The 18,654-nt window shown below is 39.2% G+C and overlaps 2 protein-coding genes and 1 long non-coding RNA gene across 5 annotated transcripts in view; 1 reads left to right on the top strand and 2 right to left on the bottom strand.

Moving 5' to 3' along the window:
- LOC126410188 (uncharacterized) overlaps positions 1-18,654 on the bottom strand; it is a 32,747-nt gene that overhangs the window by 10,842 nt on the left and 3,251 nt on the right. The gene's annotated exons all lie outside the window — the stretch shown is intronic.
- LOC116256809 (polygalacturonase inhibitor-like) lies at positions 7,590-8,915 on the top strand. The gene has a single exon (XM_031633300.2). The coding sequence runs from the start codon at positions 7,605-7,607 to the stop codon at positions 8,724-8,726; it is 1,122 nt and encodes a 373-aa protein (XP_031489160.1). The 5' UTR covers positions 7,590-7,604; the 3' UTR covers positions 8,727-8,915.
- Positions 16,863-18,654, bottom strand: part of LOC116256811 (malate dehydrogenase, chloroplastic-like) — a 25,836-nt gene continuing 24,044 nt past the window's right edge. For 2 of the 3 annotated variants that reach the window (XM_050078505.1, XM_050078507.1), the window contains exon 2: positions 16,863-18,520. In XM_050078505.1, coding sequence (XP_049934462.1) covers positions 17,262-18,350 — 1,089 coding nt within the window. In that variant the 5' untranslated portion in view covers positions 18,351-18,520 and the 3' untranslated portion in view covers positions 16,863-17,261. Of the gene's footprint in view, positions 18,526-18,654 lie in introns of all 3 variants that reach the window. The other variant, XM_050078506.1, reaches the window with a different exon arrangement.

Genomic DNA, 18,654 nt, shown 5'->3' with positions numbered 1-18,654 from the left:
AATATTTTGAAAATAAATAAAGAAGCAAAATTTATTTCGCCTTGCTCATGCTCTCGATGCATTCAAGAGTAGCTCTCGACTCTAGATAGGAAATTTTTAGAGCTATCTTGCACTGCCATGGGGAGGTGGCAAGAGGAATGAAAATAAATGAAAACAAATAGAGGACTACATACCTAAAATATAGATGATATTAGGAACAAGTCTCTTTCTTCTGATGATTCTAGAGTTTCCTTGGGTGATGCTCCAAAATAATAAAGGTATCCAAGAGATCTCCTTGTGCTCCTTTGAAGGATTGGAACTTAGAGAAACTTGCTCCCAAGGTTGGAGAAGAAGAAGAAGAGAAGAAGAGAGAAATGGAGAGAGAGAGCAAAGGAAAACTTTAAATCTTCAGATAAGAAAACAATAGAAGTTCCCCAAGGGTTAGCACATGCCCAAAAGAGAAGATTATGAGGGAGAGAAGATTATGAGGGTATTTCTAAATAGTTTTGGAGCCAAAACTCAAATTTTGAATTTTTTTAATTTAACAACATTTTTATGCAAATTTCAAGTATTTTTGAATGATTTTTATTTTTTTTAAATATGTTTTGACCAAGTGGGATTGGCCATTAGCCATGCAAATACCCCTTTGGGGTGTGGACAGGGCTAATGCCCACCCAACAGGGCCAAACCCTCCCTCCCAAAGGGGTCATTTTAGCCAAAAATGGGGCCTACACACCTCTGGCTCGGCGCATTTGCGTGCGCACAGCGCTTTTGCACGGCAGCACATGTGAGCCGTGCCATCACGAGGCGCGATGGAGCGAGTAGCACGCTCGAGTGTGCTAGCACATCGTGCGCCATCAAGATGCACGATAGCACGTCGGGCACTCGCGCCCGCGAGCGCCATGCGATGGTGACCTCAAATTGAGTTTTGGGGGGACGGGGCGAAATCCCCCCCTTATTGTCTTGTTTGGACCAATAAGGGGCAGATTTCGTCTCCCTCACCACCAAGGGGTCCGTTTGCAAAATAAAATAAGAAAAACATAAAAATCATATTTTTAAATATGTAAAAAATGATTTCTTGTTACAAATGGGGTGACTCTATTTTGAGTGATTCCAGGCTCGTTTTAAATCCAGATTGGGTTCAATTGGTCACCGACGCGTTCTAGTAAGAGATTTAAACTCAAAAACACGTTTTTGGCTCAAGAACGAAACAAATGAAAGGTTAGTGCACGCACGCGTGGTACTTGATAGCATCAAATTTTGTCGTTTTAATATCAGCTTTGAATTTTGAGTTTAAAATGCTTGATTTAGATCTAGACATTGGTTTTGGATCTAATTTGGATCCGAGAGTTGGATTTCAGATTTAAATATCGCATCTAAAGTTGGGTTTTGGATTTGAATCTTGGTTTGGACTCGGACATGGGCCTAGAGATTCGTTTTGAAACGAATAGTCGTGAACTGGACTTAGGTATGGATATGAAAGTTTGTTTTGGGTGTTGGGCTTAGGGTCCAAAAGTTAAATCCAAATGAAATAATTGAGAATTTTGTTTGAGTGACAATGGAATGCAGCCCTTTTAAAAAAAAATTGGGGTGATAACAGTTTGCTTCTTTGAATTTTCTTAAAAAATAAGAGCTTTCAAAGGCTCTCCTAAGAGAGAAATTATAATATGGTTGGGTTGGCCTTTCAATTCTTATTGGTATGAAATCTTACATTAATCCCATTATCTTTTTTATGGTTCATTTTTATAGTAATGCTCAGGTACTAGTCCTTTTTTGCTGATTGTTCACAATTCCTTTTCATGCCTCGGATTCAAATGCTTCATCATAATGTGATTTTTTTGGGTGGAAATAGTTCATTTTAGGGATTTACTAGCAGTTGCCACAAGAAACAAATTCTGGTTCTCTTCCTTGAAAGCATGACTCATTTGAGTGTGATATATAGGTCGTTGACATGAGTAGCTGAAAAACCAAAATTTTGAGTATTTTACTCCTTTTCTTAATTCTGTCAATGGGTTTTCTATATATACCATCATTTGATGTGTATTAACAAACAGGTTTTTGAGTTATTGATAATGTCAATATTTTAATTAAAAATTTTGTTTTTTTATCTATGGGTGGGAAGCCATGAAAGAGGATGATGGAGATGGGCTAGAAGAGTTAATACTTCATGAATTTTTTCGCATATTTTCATTAATTGTAATAATTTTCTTTTGAATCATGTACATAATATTACATAAGATCAATAAATTTGCTTGACTTTTTTATAAGTATTTTCTCTTTTAGGTTGGGGTACCATTCCTAAAAGTGATTGGATGAAGTATTAGAAGCAGTCGGTAATCTCCTATATGTAATGTTAAAGTGAAATTGAAAATTAAATTTTTAGGAATGCACATGTAAAGGTGGTCTTAATGATTCTTTACTAGAAATGACCTAGGCTGGTTCTAAAAGTAATTAGGAGTGCCACTTTTAGGAACACTTTAGGAATTGTTTTTATCATTGCTAATTACTTTTAGGCACGGCCACCAACATTTTATGAATGGTTTCCGTCCATTCCTTAAAATGTTATTTCTTGTTGTGGAAGATGTGGATACGTACTTGGATGTAGCTCGGTCTTTGAAAAAACAAGCAAACTTATTGTTTAAATTTTATGTAGACTATGTTCAAACAACAATTTACTTAATAAACAGAACACCCAGCTTGCTTCATGGAGAATCACAATATGAAATATTGTTTAATAAAAAACCTTCTTACAAATACTTAAGTGCATTTGGTTGCTTATGTTTTCAAAGAATCTTGATCCTTCTAGATTCTACCAACAAACAAGACATTTGTATAAATTATGCTTTTCACCAGAAAGTTATCAGGTTTATGATCTTGAAAGCCATCAAGAAATAGAATTTCCTTTTGGTCTAATGTCTCAGCTGATGATGATTCTAAATTTAAAGTTCTTCCACAACCTATTGAGGAGCGCATGACTAGAAGCAACTTGCTGCTGAAAAGATCTGAAATGCCAAGTTGTAGTGTGCCAATCAGATGCAAATAGATTTATCAAATTAAATACAATGCACAAAGAGAAACAAGGATATGCAAAGCCTTATGCACAGATAGAAGGCTTAGACTATCATGAGACATATGCTCCTGTCACAAAGTTAGTAATGGTCAGATGTCTACTTGTAGTGGTAGTTAAGATAAACTGACATCTATGTCAAATGGATGTACAAAACACATTCTTGCATGGAGATTACAAGAAGACATGCATACGCAATTACCACTGGATATGGCAGCAAGGGGGAGACTCGTATGTGCAAGCTTGTCCACTCACTTTCTGGACTTGAACAAGTCCCAAGAGATTGGTTTTTCAAGTTATCTACTATGATTCTAGATTATGGATGAAAAGTGTGGTCAGTCATTGTTTTTTTTCAGCAAAGTAAATACTTTCGTGGTTGTTCTAGTCCATATATATGATTTAATCATGGTTGGAAATGATTAACAACATATTACTGAACTTCAGAAAGTACCTTACCTGCCATTTTCATGCAAAATATTTAGGTGAATTCAGGTACCTATTCGGCATTGAGTTGGCAAGGTAAATAAGGGGCATATTTATATCACAACATGAATATACATGAGATACACTTGAATAAACAAGTTGTTTAAATGCAGAGACTTCAACTAATCCAATGGACAGAAGCAAAATCCATCACCCACCGAGGGTGAATTATTAAAATACCATCATATAGATGTTTGGTGGGGCACCTAATATATTTGACTATATGCAGACCAGATATTACTTTTGAATTCATGCACTGAGTTACAACATGTAGCATCCACGAATAATCCATCACAAGGCAGCCATGAAACTGGTCAAGTACTTAAAAGTAAATCCAGGAGGTCAAGGCTTATTGTTCCCAGCAGATTCATAATTTCAGCTAGCCGCATAATGTGATGTGGATTGGGTATCATGCAAGGAGGCATAAAGATCTTCTGTAGGGTATTGCACTTTTTAGGGCAGCAACTTAATATCTTGGAAAACAAAAGATAGCATACAGTAGCTCGGTCATCTGCAAAGGCTGAATACCACTTTATGGGAAATGCAGCAAATGAAATTTTCTGGTTGAGAGTTGTATTATCTAATTCGCAAGTGAAACATAATTCAGCAGTGCCGATGTAGTGTGACAGTCAAGTGACATTGCATGTATTGCCTAACCCCATGTTCGCGAACACACCAAGCATGTAGAGATACACTGTTATTTGGTGTGTGACTTAATCAAAGACAATGCTGTCAAAGCTGCTCATATCTCTTCTCACAAGCAGCTGACTGATTTATTCCCCAAAGCAATAAGCAAAGATCAATTTCAACGACTAAAGATCAAACTAGGAGTTCTGAATCAGCACTCACCAGTTTTAGGAGGATTGTTAGCAAATCTAAAGTGTTTTGGAACTTCATATATAGACCAAATATTTTCTATCAAGATAAATTAATCATCTATTACATAGCATTTTAATGAGGGCCTTTCTTTATTAAAAATCATTTTGCCACCATTCATAATTTACACAAACTGTTTCTTTATTTATCTAATAATCATTGTATCAGCATCTGTATATATCCCTCTACAACAATAGAGTAAAGAAGTACCAGTAAACTTTTCTCCTTCTGCACAATTACCTCTCTCTATTGATCTCAAACACTCTGCTCTGCTCCTTGTTTGTTTCTGCAATTCTGTTCCTGCAACTCTGGTTGTCGATCATTCTTGAATCAGTTCTATTTGTGCAATAGAGCCTTTCGTTACACCTAGAGTGGCCATTCAACCTTCTGTTCTCAGTATGTTTGTTCTTGTCTCCCAAGGTGAAGTACCACGAAACCAAAAGCTACTCTCCCTCTCTGTATTAAGAACTCCACTATTCTTGTATCGGTTCAATAGGGTGGAAAATGATGTCATGCTTAAATGGTCAAGGATCTATACTATAGCAAAGTAAATTTGGCCCAAAAATATGCCAGCGGATCATATTTCAGTCTTTTTAGTGAAAAAAATTGTGATTAGATAATATGAGAGGTGTAAAATGCCAAATTATTTTTTATCTTTGCGTACAAGACAGTAAGTTATATATTGTAATCCTTGCTAATAGTTCCTCATATTATTTTTGCTTACAACATTTGTTTTTTCATGTTAGGCAGTAGCATGTCATGAAAGTGTGCAGTTGTAAGTTTTCGTAATATCATGGTGGTTGCCTTGCTTAAAACTGATTTTATATATCCAAATCATATCTATTTTGTGTACTTTTTGTCGTTAATATATCTATTTGTTATTTTAGTCGTTTTTTTTATTTTTATGGTGTTATATCTTTTATCATTTTGATCTTGAAGCTTATGTATCAAAGCTTTGAAGCTTAAGCCTCACATCACGTTTGGCTCAACGCTTCACATTGCTTCATTGCACTTAATGACATTGGTGCTGCTGGCTTTGCTTTATATGCTCATCGGCCATGCGATGAGTGTCTTTTTTGTAGTGCTTAATTCCCTTGCATAATACTACATTCTGATATAGAAAATGATGCATGATATTTTTTTGATTTTGTAGGTGGTGTACTCTATAAAATATCTCAACTTAACTTCTAGTTATAGTTTGTTTGACGTGCCATATTCTTTTTTGTTATGATGGATTGCCAGCTTCCATATGAGGGCTTTTTGTATCTTATGGTTGACCTTTGCCAATATTCTAAATTTGATCTCAGATGTTTCATAGTGCCAAAAGTGTCATCTTTGCCCTCAGTTTCAACTATTTTTAGAGAAGGGGACAGAGCGGCCAGTGGGGGGCATTTAGGGGCCATAGAAATCCTCCCACCCCCACACACACACACACAGACATACAAAAAAGAACTTACAGTTTAAAAGTTTTAAAAATTTTAATTTTGTCCCTATGAAAATTCTGAAAAATGTAGTTTGCTTCTATGAAAATTTGTCAAAGATTGCTTAGCAGTGTAATTTATCATGTTCAGCCCTTTCAGTAGAATGTTCTTAGCTAGCAGTGATCCTCTTTTAGAGGCTAACAAAGATTGCATTTTGAAGGGTACTATGGGCCATGGCTGATGCTTGCCCTGAACGCATTACATCTTCAGTATTAGTGTTGGTTAATGTTTTCCCAAAACATCTTAAAAACCCTTTTCTTCATTTTTCAGATATATGCAATGGCTAATTAGTAGGAGTGTTCAATGAGTGTAGCTTGGGCTTGATTTGAACTCATTCGGCTAAGCTCAACTTCTTCAACAAATGGGTTGGGTTGGAGACGGGAAAATGTAGATAATGAAGTAAGCTAGTCGAGCTTGAGCAAGGTAGGCTCAAATGGGTTTGAACTTGTTTAAGCTCACGGAAATAATATATGTAAAAAGATGGTTCACCTCATTGTCAACAGAGGCAATTGTTTCAGCGGGCAACCGTATGCGTAGCAAAAAGTGGGTTCACTATTCTCATCCCCTTGTCACTTATTGGTTAAATAAAAGTTTTTTAATAAATGGCTACCCAAGCTCAAGCCAAATCTTGGATCGAGAGTTCGAGCTTCTTAGCTCAAGCTTTGAATCAAGTTTGAGCCAGCTCGAACTGTAGATATTGAGAAACTAGGCTATCTTGGGCTGACCCAGCTTGGCTCAAACTCGGCCTGTAGGTTACCCCTCTCATGTTCATACGGAAATTATCACATCTAGTTCGTGTTAATAAAGTTTGAATTCCGATCCAAAATGGAACTTAACATACGAGCTACTTGAACTACAGTGAATTTGAGTTTGAATCCATCCATGCCAAACCAGAGGCGGCGGCTCTGATCTTCATGTTTTAGAAAGGGCAGTTCTGTCATGTATTCTCCATTCTGAGTTTATCCTCAACAACGAACCCTCAAAACTCTGTAACATAATTCATACAACTTTGATAGAACCCACAAAATTAAGTAACCGCCCCCACATAAATTGCCTTCTTTATGTATAAATACCTCCTTTAATTTTTACTTATTGATTTATAGAGACTTCCCTTGAAGTTTAAAATTTAAACTTTGGTGCTCATTGGACAGAAATTTGAACCCCATAAATGCATGGTTGTGGAGTGGAGACAAACAAACGGAAAAAATTCCTGCATCCTGACGATGAGCGGTTGAGATTCTCTGCCCGCCATTTTGTGGTCTCTCGGAAAAAGAAAACCGTGTACGTCGAGACAGGCGGTGTGGTGGGGAGTCAAATATCACGAGCAAGCAAAAGAAATCTTTAACAGCTGTGGCCCTGTTTTGAGAACATGTGGGCCGGGAGAGGAGACATACCGATGGCATCGGACCGTCACTGTAGCTCAAGGTCGACCCGGCACTGAGCGGGTTTGGTCGGATTAAAATAAAATATATACTTTTAAATATAAAATAATATAATTAATCATAACAAAATGTATATTATTTAAAAATAAAATAATATTTAAAAAATGTATTAAATTGAATCGCGCTTCGTCGGGCCAACTAAGGCGGACTCGGTAAGTTACCGGATCGAGTCAACTCAGTGCTGTTTTTTAGATGGACCCGTTGCCCAGCGTTACTCACCTTTACTTCCGCATGTCATGAGCTCAATTTCAAGGAAAACGAAAATGGGATCCATTAATGAAGCGCGTAAGCTGGCCGCCTTTAGAAAATTTTGTCGAAAGCGGGCGCCAGAGAGACAGAGACGGAGATTATAAAGTGGGGAGTAGCTTCTGGTCTACCTTCATCCACGAGCTGAGCAGTCTGCAACAAGGGAGTTTGGAAATGCCTCGCCTTTTCGTCTTCCTTTTGTTCTCCCTCTCCATCACCGTCGCCTCTGCTTCCAGGTGGCGATGCCTTCCCGAAGATGCGCAGGTTGTGAACGAGATCTTCGCCGCCCTCAACCGGACGACCTTCACCGGTGACTGCTGCCACCTATTCAGCATGATCCAGTGCAATCCAAACACCAGCAGCGTGACGAGCTTCAGCCTCTTCGGCGATGACTTTAATGGCCCGATTCCGGCAGCCATCGCCAAGTTCCCCAATTTGCAGTTTCTCAGCATCCATAAGATGCCGAATCTTCATGGAGGAATCCCACCATCCTTCGCCAGCCTCACCAAGCTCACCTACTTTCGCATCACCTGGACGAACGTCTCCGGCCCCATACCAAGTTGGTTGAATCGACTGACCAACCTGGGGGGTTTGGACCTGTCCTACAACCAGTTCAGTGGCTCCATTCCCCCAACCCTTGCTGATCTTCCCAGTCTCACATGGCTGCATTTGGACCGCAACAAGCTGACCGGTCCCATACCCGAGTCCTTCGGCCAGTTCCGAGGCGCCAACCCTTCGATCTTCCTCTCTCACAATAGCCTTTCCGGCCCCATACCCAAGTCTCTTGGCCGTGTCGATTTCTCCACCATCGATCTCGATAGGAATCTGCTAGTCGGCGACCCATCTCACCTCTTCAACAATCGATCCAAGTCACTGAGCACCTTGATTCTCTCCCGGAATCTCTTCGATTTCGACCTGACCGGTGTCACCTTCCCGTCCGGCTTGCAGATCTTGGATTTCTCACATAACATGATAGGGGGAAGCATCCCCACGGAAATTACGAGCCTCGCTAACCTGCAGCAGTTCAACGTGAGCTACAACAGGCTGTGCGGGAGGATCCCCCAAGGTGGGAACATGCAGAAGTTCGATAGTTCGTCCTATATGCACAACCGCTGCCTCTGTGGACCGCCGCTCTCTGCTAAATTATGTTGAAATCTGTTTTACTCAACCCTCTGAGCTTGCCCACTCAATAAATGCAGCTCTGTTTTCTCTGGTTTGGTTAACTTAAGAATAGCATTTCGGAAATTAATTCCGTGTAAGTTCGGAAAATCGTGTTTTCTCTTCTGGGATGTCGAAGAAATCACTTAAACGATGTATGTATATCACGACATTATTTTGTCATTCTCTTGGTGGTTATTCTTTACTTTCTAGTTAAAATGAAAACGTTTTTTCTTGTGAAACCAGACAATTTTAAGTCTCGGGATCAAGGAAAAACAGAGGAACAGCTCAAAACGAAAATCTGAAAAGCCAAAATGTTACTGCAGAACTGGAGAAGTACGCAGGAAACAGAGCAGGACAAGTCGAGAGACAGAGACAGAGACAGAGACAGAGACAGAGAGCGACTTCATGGAGTCAAAAATGCATTTATGTATCAAGTTGGGATATTTCGCGTGGGAGACGGAAACAGCCCAGAATTTACTCTTTTTAGAGGCTGGGCTTTCGATTGTTGTGACTTCCAAGAGCTCCATCGATTAATGCCTCCATCAGTTTTCTCCATCGATTAGATATCTCCATACATAATTGTCGTTTTCAGTTAAAGCTACAACTGACGCAATTTTTGCCTTCGTTGCGAGTGAAATTAGCTTTTATAGCTAGTTGCTTTTGCAAGCAGAGGCAGCTCCTGAGAAAAGTAGCAGAGCAAAGGAAAAACAGGCAGCAGCTTAGGCGTAAAACAGAGACACACCAGCAAATTTTAAAAAACCGATGTATACGCATAAGAAAATCGTCCTTTTCTTTCATTAAAAATGAGAGGTATCTATTCAATGACTCAGGATTAGGGCAGAATTATGGCAAGAGAAGCTTATTGTTCCCTTTATTATAATAATTACCAAAAAATCACAAGAAAAATCAATGGTGAAAATCCTTTTTTGTGCACTCAAATCCCCACCGCGTGGGAACATATCTGCAACAGAATTGATATATGCCTCATAAGAAAGAAAATATTTGAAGCCAAAGTATCCGGATTCTTCTAATTTTAGGCTTTAACACCCCCTCCTTGAACTGGAGGGTGAGATCACCTACACTCAGTTTGGATTTGAGAATGCAAATTGATCCTTATTTAAAGACTTGGTAAATATATCCACCAACTACAAGTGTGACGGAACATGCTAAATATTAATCATTCCAGTTGTAACCACATTACACACCAGGTGACAGTTGATTTTGACATGCTTGGTGTGTACATTCCAAACAGGATTCGCTGAAATTTGTATAGTAGATTTGTTATCATTAAACAAGGTGATTGGATGAGGAACAACAACTGGAAATCTGCCAACAGTGCTTTTGGCCAAACTATTTTGCATTCAATGTCTACTATAGTTTTGTACTCAGCTTTTTGCATTTGTCAATTTTGTAATTCAGCAAGAGGTTTATTTACAAAATTGGTGAGCTGGTGAGAGGAAGGAAGATGCTGAACCAATAATTTTCCCCTTGTAACATGATCTCAAACAAAGAGTGAATCGATCTCAATATGTTTGCTTTTCTGGAGTAGAATGGAATTGGCAGACAAGCATGTAGCGCTCACATTGTCACACCAAATGACTGAAGCACAAGTGATTTGAATTCCAAGTTCCCCAAGAAGAGATCATAATTAGAGAAGTTCAGCAGCATTGTTGGCAACAGCCCTATATTCAGCCTCTGTAAATGAACAAAAAACAATAGGTTGCTTTTGGAACTCCAAACGATCTAATTAGGTCCGAGATAAATTGTATAGGCTCCAGTAGATTTTCGATCATCAGAGCAACGGCCCAGTCTCAATCAGAATAGGCATTTAGCTCCCATTTGAACTTGGGAAGGAGAAGACCATACTGCAAGGTACCCTTTAGGTAGCAGAGAATGCGCTCGACTGCAATCCAATGGTCAAGTGTCGGTGCTTGCATAAATTGGCGGGCCTTATTAACAGCAAAGGCAAGATTGAGAGAGAGAGAGAGAGAGAGAGAAATATTGAAGTGCACCCACTGTTTGCCTATATTGTGTGGTGTCCAGAAAATGAGCGCCCACCTTAGTTAATGCTGTGGTTGTTGACGTGGGAGTGGAGATAGGCTTAACCCCAACAATTTTTGCTCATCTCAAAAGAATATTTATACTGCATTAAGAATAAGCTGTGTGAAGACTGAATAGCTTGGACTCTGAGAAAATAGTGGAGAGGCCTTAGATCCTTGAGAGCAAATTCCTTGTTGAGTGTATTGATCAGACGTTACATAAAGAATTGGATGTCCGGATGTCATCTACATATATTGTCATATAGATCTTAAATTGCCCCCATTAAGAACAAATTATGAAATGTCTGTGGTGGCCATTTGCAATCCACTTGAATGAGAGCACAATTCAACTCTTGATGCCAGGCTCCAGGAGTCCGTTTCAGTCCATATAAAAGCATTTTGTAAACTACAAACGCACCAGGGTGATGCTCATCTTCATACTGGTGGTTGTGCCATGAAGACTGGTTTTGTCAAGACACTATTCAAGAAAGCATTGTTAACATCTAATTGTTTAATCATCCAATCATGAGAGATGGCAAGAGAAAGCTCTGTGCAAATGGTTGTGGATTTTACTACTATGTGTCGAAGTAGTTGACCCCATCAGTTTGATAGTATTGCCTTGAACCTGTATATTGTGCTTTACTTTGTAAACCCACTTGCAACCATTGATGGGGTTGATCTGAAAGAGAAGAGACAAGCATCCAAGTTCCATTACTGCAGAGAGCCTCAACTGCTTTTTTCATGGGGTCACTCCAGTGAGCATGTTGGGCAGCCTGGTTATAGGTTTTGGGTCTTAGGTCATCGACTTTGGAATTGAGGGCAAGAGGAATAGGATACAAAGTCGACTAGTACACATTTGGTCGATGAGTCCCATCTTGGGATCGTGTGACCATTTGGTGCATACGAAGACGTCGTATAGTGGGCTGTTTACAAGAGGATGAAATGGTCTCATTAGGTTCAGGTTTTGACCCTTCAAGGCTCGGCGAGGGAGTGCCTTGGTAAATGTCGGGTTCAATGGGTGTTGATAAAGGTAATGGAATAGAAACCAGTGTGGCTTTAGGGGTTTCAATGGGTTTTTGGCTGACTGGGTATGAGCAAAAGTTGGGTCTCATTAAAAATTACATTTTGATTAACTATATATTTCTTAGTTTCATTTGAAAACAGATGAAACCCTTATGGACATTAGAATACCCAAGGAGGACACATTGTTTAAAATTTAAATTCTAGCTCGTCTTTCTAGTGGGTTGAAGGCACGAGTATATAATACAACCAAAGACACAGAGAGATGTGCAATTAGGTGGCCTCCCAAACAATACTTCATAAGTTCAAACTTATGAATCATATCTCTAACAACTTCAAAATTAGGATGACCTAGTCTCTCATGCCATCATTCCAAGGGAACATGCTCCTCATAAAGCACCAACTTCTTGTGTTTCTCAATGTCTACCGGCGTCAGCAAGTTGATCCGGTAGAGCCTTGCATGACTTGTCCCCCTAAGAATCTCTCTTGTTGTGAGCTGATCCTTAACCACATAGTTATCATGATGAAATTCAAAAACATCTTTATCCTCGTTGAAAAATCTATTAACCGACAATAAAGTGTGAACTATGTTGACAACATGTAAGATATTTTGCAAAGAAATATAATATTTAGAGACTTTGAAGAGAGCCTTACCAATGTCCTTGAGAGGAACTCCTAAGCCATTACCCATTTTGACTAAATCAAAACCTACGTAGGACTCATGCAAGGATAGATTCTCCAATATATTTGTTATTTGGTGGCTTGCCCCAAAGTCTGGGATCCAGCCGTTTCCATCCATTATATGCAGAGGAAAAGAATGATAGACAGTAGCTTCACTTCCTGTTTGATTTTGGGAATTAATATTGCCAGTGATTTGAAGCAAGTGTTGGTAGAGTGTCCTGGCTTGTCACAGTAGCGGCAAACGACTCTAGGCTTGTTGTAGTCAGTATGGCCACCTACCTCTTCCTCGTCCACAGCCACGATTAAAGTTATTGCCTCCTCGACTATATGAACCTTGACAAAAGTAAACCTCTTTAACTTCAGTTTTATATTATGTAACATTAGCCAAGGGCTGCACCATACCACCACTTGATGCATCCTTTTGATCTTTGATTTGTGTTTCTTGAATAAGAAGCAGTCCGTTCAATTCAGCTAGAGATATAGGATTCACATAAGTTGTAACAGTGCTTTAAATGGTCCATATTCTAGCGGGCGGCCTCTTAAGAGGTGCATTATCAAGTCTTCATCATCGACAGGTTTGCCAGCCTTAGCAAGCTGGTGAGCCAACATCTTGGCCTTTTATATTCATCAGTAGATAAAGTACCCTTCTTAAGAACATGTAATTGCTCTTTTAACTGCATGTTCTTTGATCGAGAATGGGCTGCGAAACACTATATGAGAGTCTTCCATAAGCCATATGAGGTATTCAATCCAATGACATGAGCATGCACAGTATCATTAAAAGACAAGATGAGTTGGTCGTTCTTCAGCCAGCCAACAACTTGAAAATCCCATGAACACCATACCTGAACTGAACAATGATTTTGATCGAATCGAAGGTGTCAAAAACTACCAAAAATTTCCCCAATGGTACTAGATAGACCCCTACCAGATGGCTAGAGTTTTCCCCCTTTTCTCTCTCTCTCTCTCTCTCTCTCTCTCTCTCTCTCTATATATATATATATATATATATATATATATATATATATATATATATATATATATATATATATATATATCTTCCTCTCCCACTCTCTTTCTCACCATTCTTCTCTGACCAGCTCAATAGTAGTATAATTAGTTTTTAATCTCATTAATTAAATCAGTATTAATCCATTATTAAATTGTTCTAATCCTGCTTATTAACCAATTTACTAATCCACCGACTATCTTGCAGTTAAATTCCTCAAGAGTACTTTGCATTTACAAAAAAACAGCTTACCAAATTTTAAAAATTACAATTAAGTTTTCTAGAATTCTCAAAGGGACTCAGATTTTCATAAACCGGTTCTTCACCATGCGTAGTCCAATTTTAGCCAAATCAATATCATTGGAGAGCTGGTCTTGAGCTCCATCCAACCGTACCAGTCTCCTACCATCCACGAGAAAGTTGGCTACCACCAGTAACAACGTATAACAAACAACTCAAGAATATAAAGATATAGGCTCGAAAAGTGCCTGCAATATGGGGCAATACAGTTGAATAGACAAATATTGAGAACGATTTTTCGAAATATCTCTTCTCGATGAGCAAGGCTAGCTCAAGCTTAACATTTTATAAACTGAAAGAGTGTAATTTCAAAAATTTAAGAATTTGTGTTGGAAGTGAACTTCATATAGGCCCTTACTCTAGATGTACAAATTTCCAAGAACTTGAAATTTATTTTTGAAAGCACCTCTTTTCAATGAGGCTGGTGGCGCTTAACCCTTTACCAAAATGAGTCAATTTCAAAAATTCTAGAATCCTTTTGAAAGTACCTCTTCTAGAAAGGTCCAGGTTAACCGTTAACCTTAATGGTAGTACAGAGAGTGGTAGTTTTCTCTTGAGCTTGTCACTTGAATTTCACTTTATGGGGTTGGTTGCCTGCCTTAATTTTGTAGCTCTTGCAAATCGATCCTTCCTCAGGTATTCATTTTTTGTCTAAGTGAACCTTTCATACATTTTCATTTTGCACAAATTCATATTTGAAGATATACTCTTCATTTGCAGGATTCTCCAGCAAATCACACGTATATCTCGTCCCTCAACTTGGAGGGGAAATGCTTGTGCACCTCTAATATGGGCACATTGGTGGCCGATTGGATACTTCATTTATTGCCATAGCAATTTTTTGGGCCTTTTTATCTCCTCTTTTCCCATCCATCTCTTACAAGAAGAGTACTGCATGTTTCTTAAGCCTTGCATATTCTACTTACTAAAGTGATTGGCTGAGTTGAAAAATTACCCAACAAGGTTTGGTCAGAAAGATTGAAATCATTTTGTGCCTTGAACTTTAATATTGACATCGAAGAACTTCCCAGTTTTTATAATGACAAGCTTTTTCATTTTTCTCCTGCCAGGTTAATTTTGAGGCCTGGACTTGAATTCACTCTTTCTACAGAAAGAGAAGCAGCTTTTGAACTATATTTCAAAATAAATAAAGGATTTTGAAAAAGAATTGAAATCATAAGGATCTGAAACTTGTTGCATCTTAACTCTCGATTGGAAAGGATATTGAAAATAAAAATTTTCTACGTTTTCAGTTTTATTTTATTTTTCATGTTAAGAATTTGAAAGCATACGTTTCCTTGTTTTGTTTTCAATCTTTTTTGGCCCAAGAAGTCTATGTAGGTTTTTATCTTTTTGCCTAAATGGGTGAATTTCGGTTGGAATTGTCTAAATTAAGATGCTCCAAACTCTAAGGCCTCACGAGGTCACTTTGGGCCAGCTTCTTTACGACAGCCATTATTTGGTGGATAATAAGTTGAGAAAATTAGAAGCCAAGCTGTGTTTTCAAGAGATAGAAGTACCCTCAACACGCTTCTTTCTTACGTGCATTGTCGGCAGTATGAATATTGGTGCTGGACAAGTTTGCCTGAATGCTGAGCCTGAGGGTGGTGAAGAATACAACAGCACACCAAAGTCTCAAGGTGACTGACTACTTTAGGAAAAAAACAAATTGGTTCAAAGGGAAAAGGGTTATGGAACTGTCAGCTAAAGGAACTCAGATTTGTTTCACTTACTATCTAATGGAAGAACATTCAAAAGAAATTCTAAATACATGCAATTAGTCCCCTTAGAGAGGAATCATAATCATATCTCTGAAACTGCCATTACTATTGGACTCTAATCCATGTACGTTTGGAACCATATGATGTATCAACTTCACATTTCCCGTTTGTCACAAGGCAAGAGATTTTGCAATAATCGTTCAACCGACTCGTGTTATAATGAACACTCGACTAAATATTATTGATCAAGGGAAAAGGAATCACAAGAAAACAACAATTCGAAGAATTAGTGGATGGGCATTCCACTAGTTCGGCCCACTGTCTTTCTTCACCAACGAAACAGAGGCCGCCCCACCGTTTTGCGATTACATGAAAGCTCAAGCAGAAAGTAAGAAGCGAAGTTAAAGATCCTGAATGAAGAATAATAATAGTAGAGAGAGAGAGAGAGAGCATGATGCAGTGGTGACATCCCCAACAGCCGCTCCTCGTGCACAGACTAAAACTGACGGTCCATATTGAGACTTGCCAACACAAAATTTGCGAATTCAATTATTGATTGACATTATGTGACCATGTCCACATGTTTTATTGAAAGATATTTATCAACTGTGACAAGTACTATCATAAAAAAAAAAAAGTAATAGTAAAATAACGTACTAAAGTAAAAAGCTAAAGGGCCAAGAAAGAACGGAGCATGGAGCAACCTCAGCAATCGACAACCACAAGAGCAAGCAGCCTCTGTTTCGAAAAGGTGGGTCGTGGGATCTTGTTGTAGAGACTGAAAAGCATTTTAATATACAAATGCTGCGACAGGCGATGCATGCATCTTGCCACCCAATTTAAATCTTTAAATGAAAAAGATATTATCGATAATTAATTAACTTAATTAGTTTTTACTAACAAGGGTGAGCCAGTCCCAACCACTAAGTTTGTGTTCGACTCGGTGACTAGATTTCAATCTCATGTACAGTTCTGACTGCAAGTCAAATTCTGACAATGATTCATTTGTCGGAGAAAGAATGAAAAGCCTAGAAAGCTAAATTTGGACTGAAAGGCTGATCCGTGACACCTCATTGGATTTGCCTTGTAGTTGGACCCAAACAAGGATCCTATTTATTAATTTTATGGATCCAATTTGGAAAAGCTAGCAAGGTCCTACCCAAAAATCCAAATGGAAAGACCAACTTTCAATATTCCAAATCTACAATATATAACCTGGATCCATATTCATAATAGTCAAAAATTGATCCATTCTACTTTATTGGATCCATTAATATATGAATATGGGCCAATACGGATACAAATCATGTATACTTTGATCTAGTCCTAAATGCCTTGATAAAAACAGAACACCACCTTGATCGATTCCAAAACTGCTCAGAGTACTAGAATAAAGGAGTATGCACCATCCACAACAACAGAACGCGTTTAATATGAATTGTACAATGAAACAATCTTGGGAAGATTGCGAATCCAAGCAACATGGTTCCCATAGAGACTATGAAAGCCTGGTTTCCGTAAATGATTCTGCCAAAGGATCTGATTACTGCAAGAAACCAGACACCGGTTGGTTACATTTCTATAGCATCTAATCATGCACACGTTTTCGACTTTCATCCAAAACTCTCCTCTACCAAATTGCTTGAAAAGACTCGTTCCTACAAAATTTGGCAGCAACCCCGCAATCAAGTGCCCCACCTGGAGGCAAATCGTCTGCTGCCGTTATTCTTCTAATTAAAGGAAGGCTTGATACAACTCAAACTGCAGCTGTAGTAGCCTGCTTATGCACGAAGGCGATGCCCTTGTCAATGCTTGCCTTCAGTTCTGGTTTCAAGGCTTCCAGGGCCTTCTGCTCATACTCAGACAGCCCTTGAAGATCTGCAGATATGAAGGCTTCGATACCCTGCTTCCCCAGCTTGACTCTTGAAGCAAAGAATGGAAGCTCCGACAGCTCAGACTGCACATAAGAACATTCATACACGTCGCTATCACCATCCAAGGCCCTGAGGGAAGATTCCACAAATCTAGCTGCTGCATATGCCATGGAAAGAGTAGCTGAACCAGCACCAGCTTTTGCCTCAACAACTTCAGTTCCAGCATTTTGGATCCTCACAGTAAGATCCTCCACCTCTTCACCGGTGAAACTAACTGATGGCTTTGTTTTGGACAGTAATGGTAATATAGTAATGCCGGCATGCCCACCAACAACTGGTACATCAACATCAATCAGCCTCAGATTCTTCTTCTGTGCAACAAATGTATTTGCTCTCACAACATCAAGGGTGGTAACCCCAAAAAGCTTTTTTGGATCATAAACGCCTTTCTGTTTCAAAACTTCAGCTGCAATTGGCACGGTGGAATTGACTGGATTGCTGATAATGTGAATGAAGGCACCAGGACAATTATCAGCCACTGCCTCAACTAAGCTTTTGACAATACCAGCATTGATATTGAAAAGATCATCACGTGTCATGCCAGGCTTCCTTGGCACTCCAGCTGGAACCACGACAACGTCCACACCTTTCAAGGCATTAGCCAACTCAGAAGGACCTGTAAAGTCCAGGACCCGAGAAGGAGTATTGCAATGACTAAGGTCAGCAGCAACTCCTTTAACGTTAGCAACATCATAAAGATGCAATGAGGACACCAACGGGGACATCTTGACCAGAAGTGCTAGCGGTTGCCCAATTCCTCCAGCAGCCCCCAGGACAGCTACCTTGTAGGACGAAGCTCTTGGCAGCAGACAACTAGATTGTTCGCATGCTTGTTTGCATTCTAATGATCTTGATGAAACTAGAAGAGCAGCACCACTTTCCTTGCCTAAGAATGAAGATTCCGATTCCATGATGACACCAGTTGCTGCCTTCAGACCACTGAACCTCTGAAGATCAACTCTGGGCTTGAACCTTGCAAAGAGGGCCTGAACCTTGATGATGGAGATGAATATGCATCAAAACCAGTGGTTCTCATTGAAAAAGCGGGCGTTGTCATTGATGCCATTACCGCTGTATTTCTCTGTGCTTCACAAAAAAATTAGCATTTGTCACAACCCAGAGATGTCCATAGATTCCAAACAAACAAAAGTTGAAGCAGGCCAAGAAAGTAATGGAAACCAGTCCCACACTATTAGAGAAAGAAAAAAAAATCCA

Source organism: Nymphaea colorata, chromosome 6, assembly GCF_008831285.2.
Source record: "Nymphaea colorata isolate Beijing-Zhang1983 chromosome 6, ASM883128v2, whole genome shotgun sequence".
NCBI lineage: Eukaryota > Viridiplantae > Streptophyta > Magnoliopsida > Nymphaeales > Nymphaeaceae > Nymphaea > Nymphaea colorata.
This window is presented reverse-complemented; position numbering and strand designations above follow the sequence as displayed.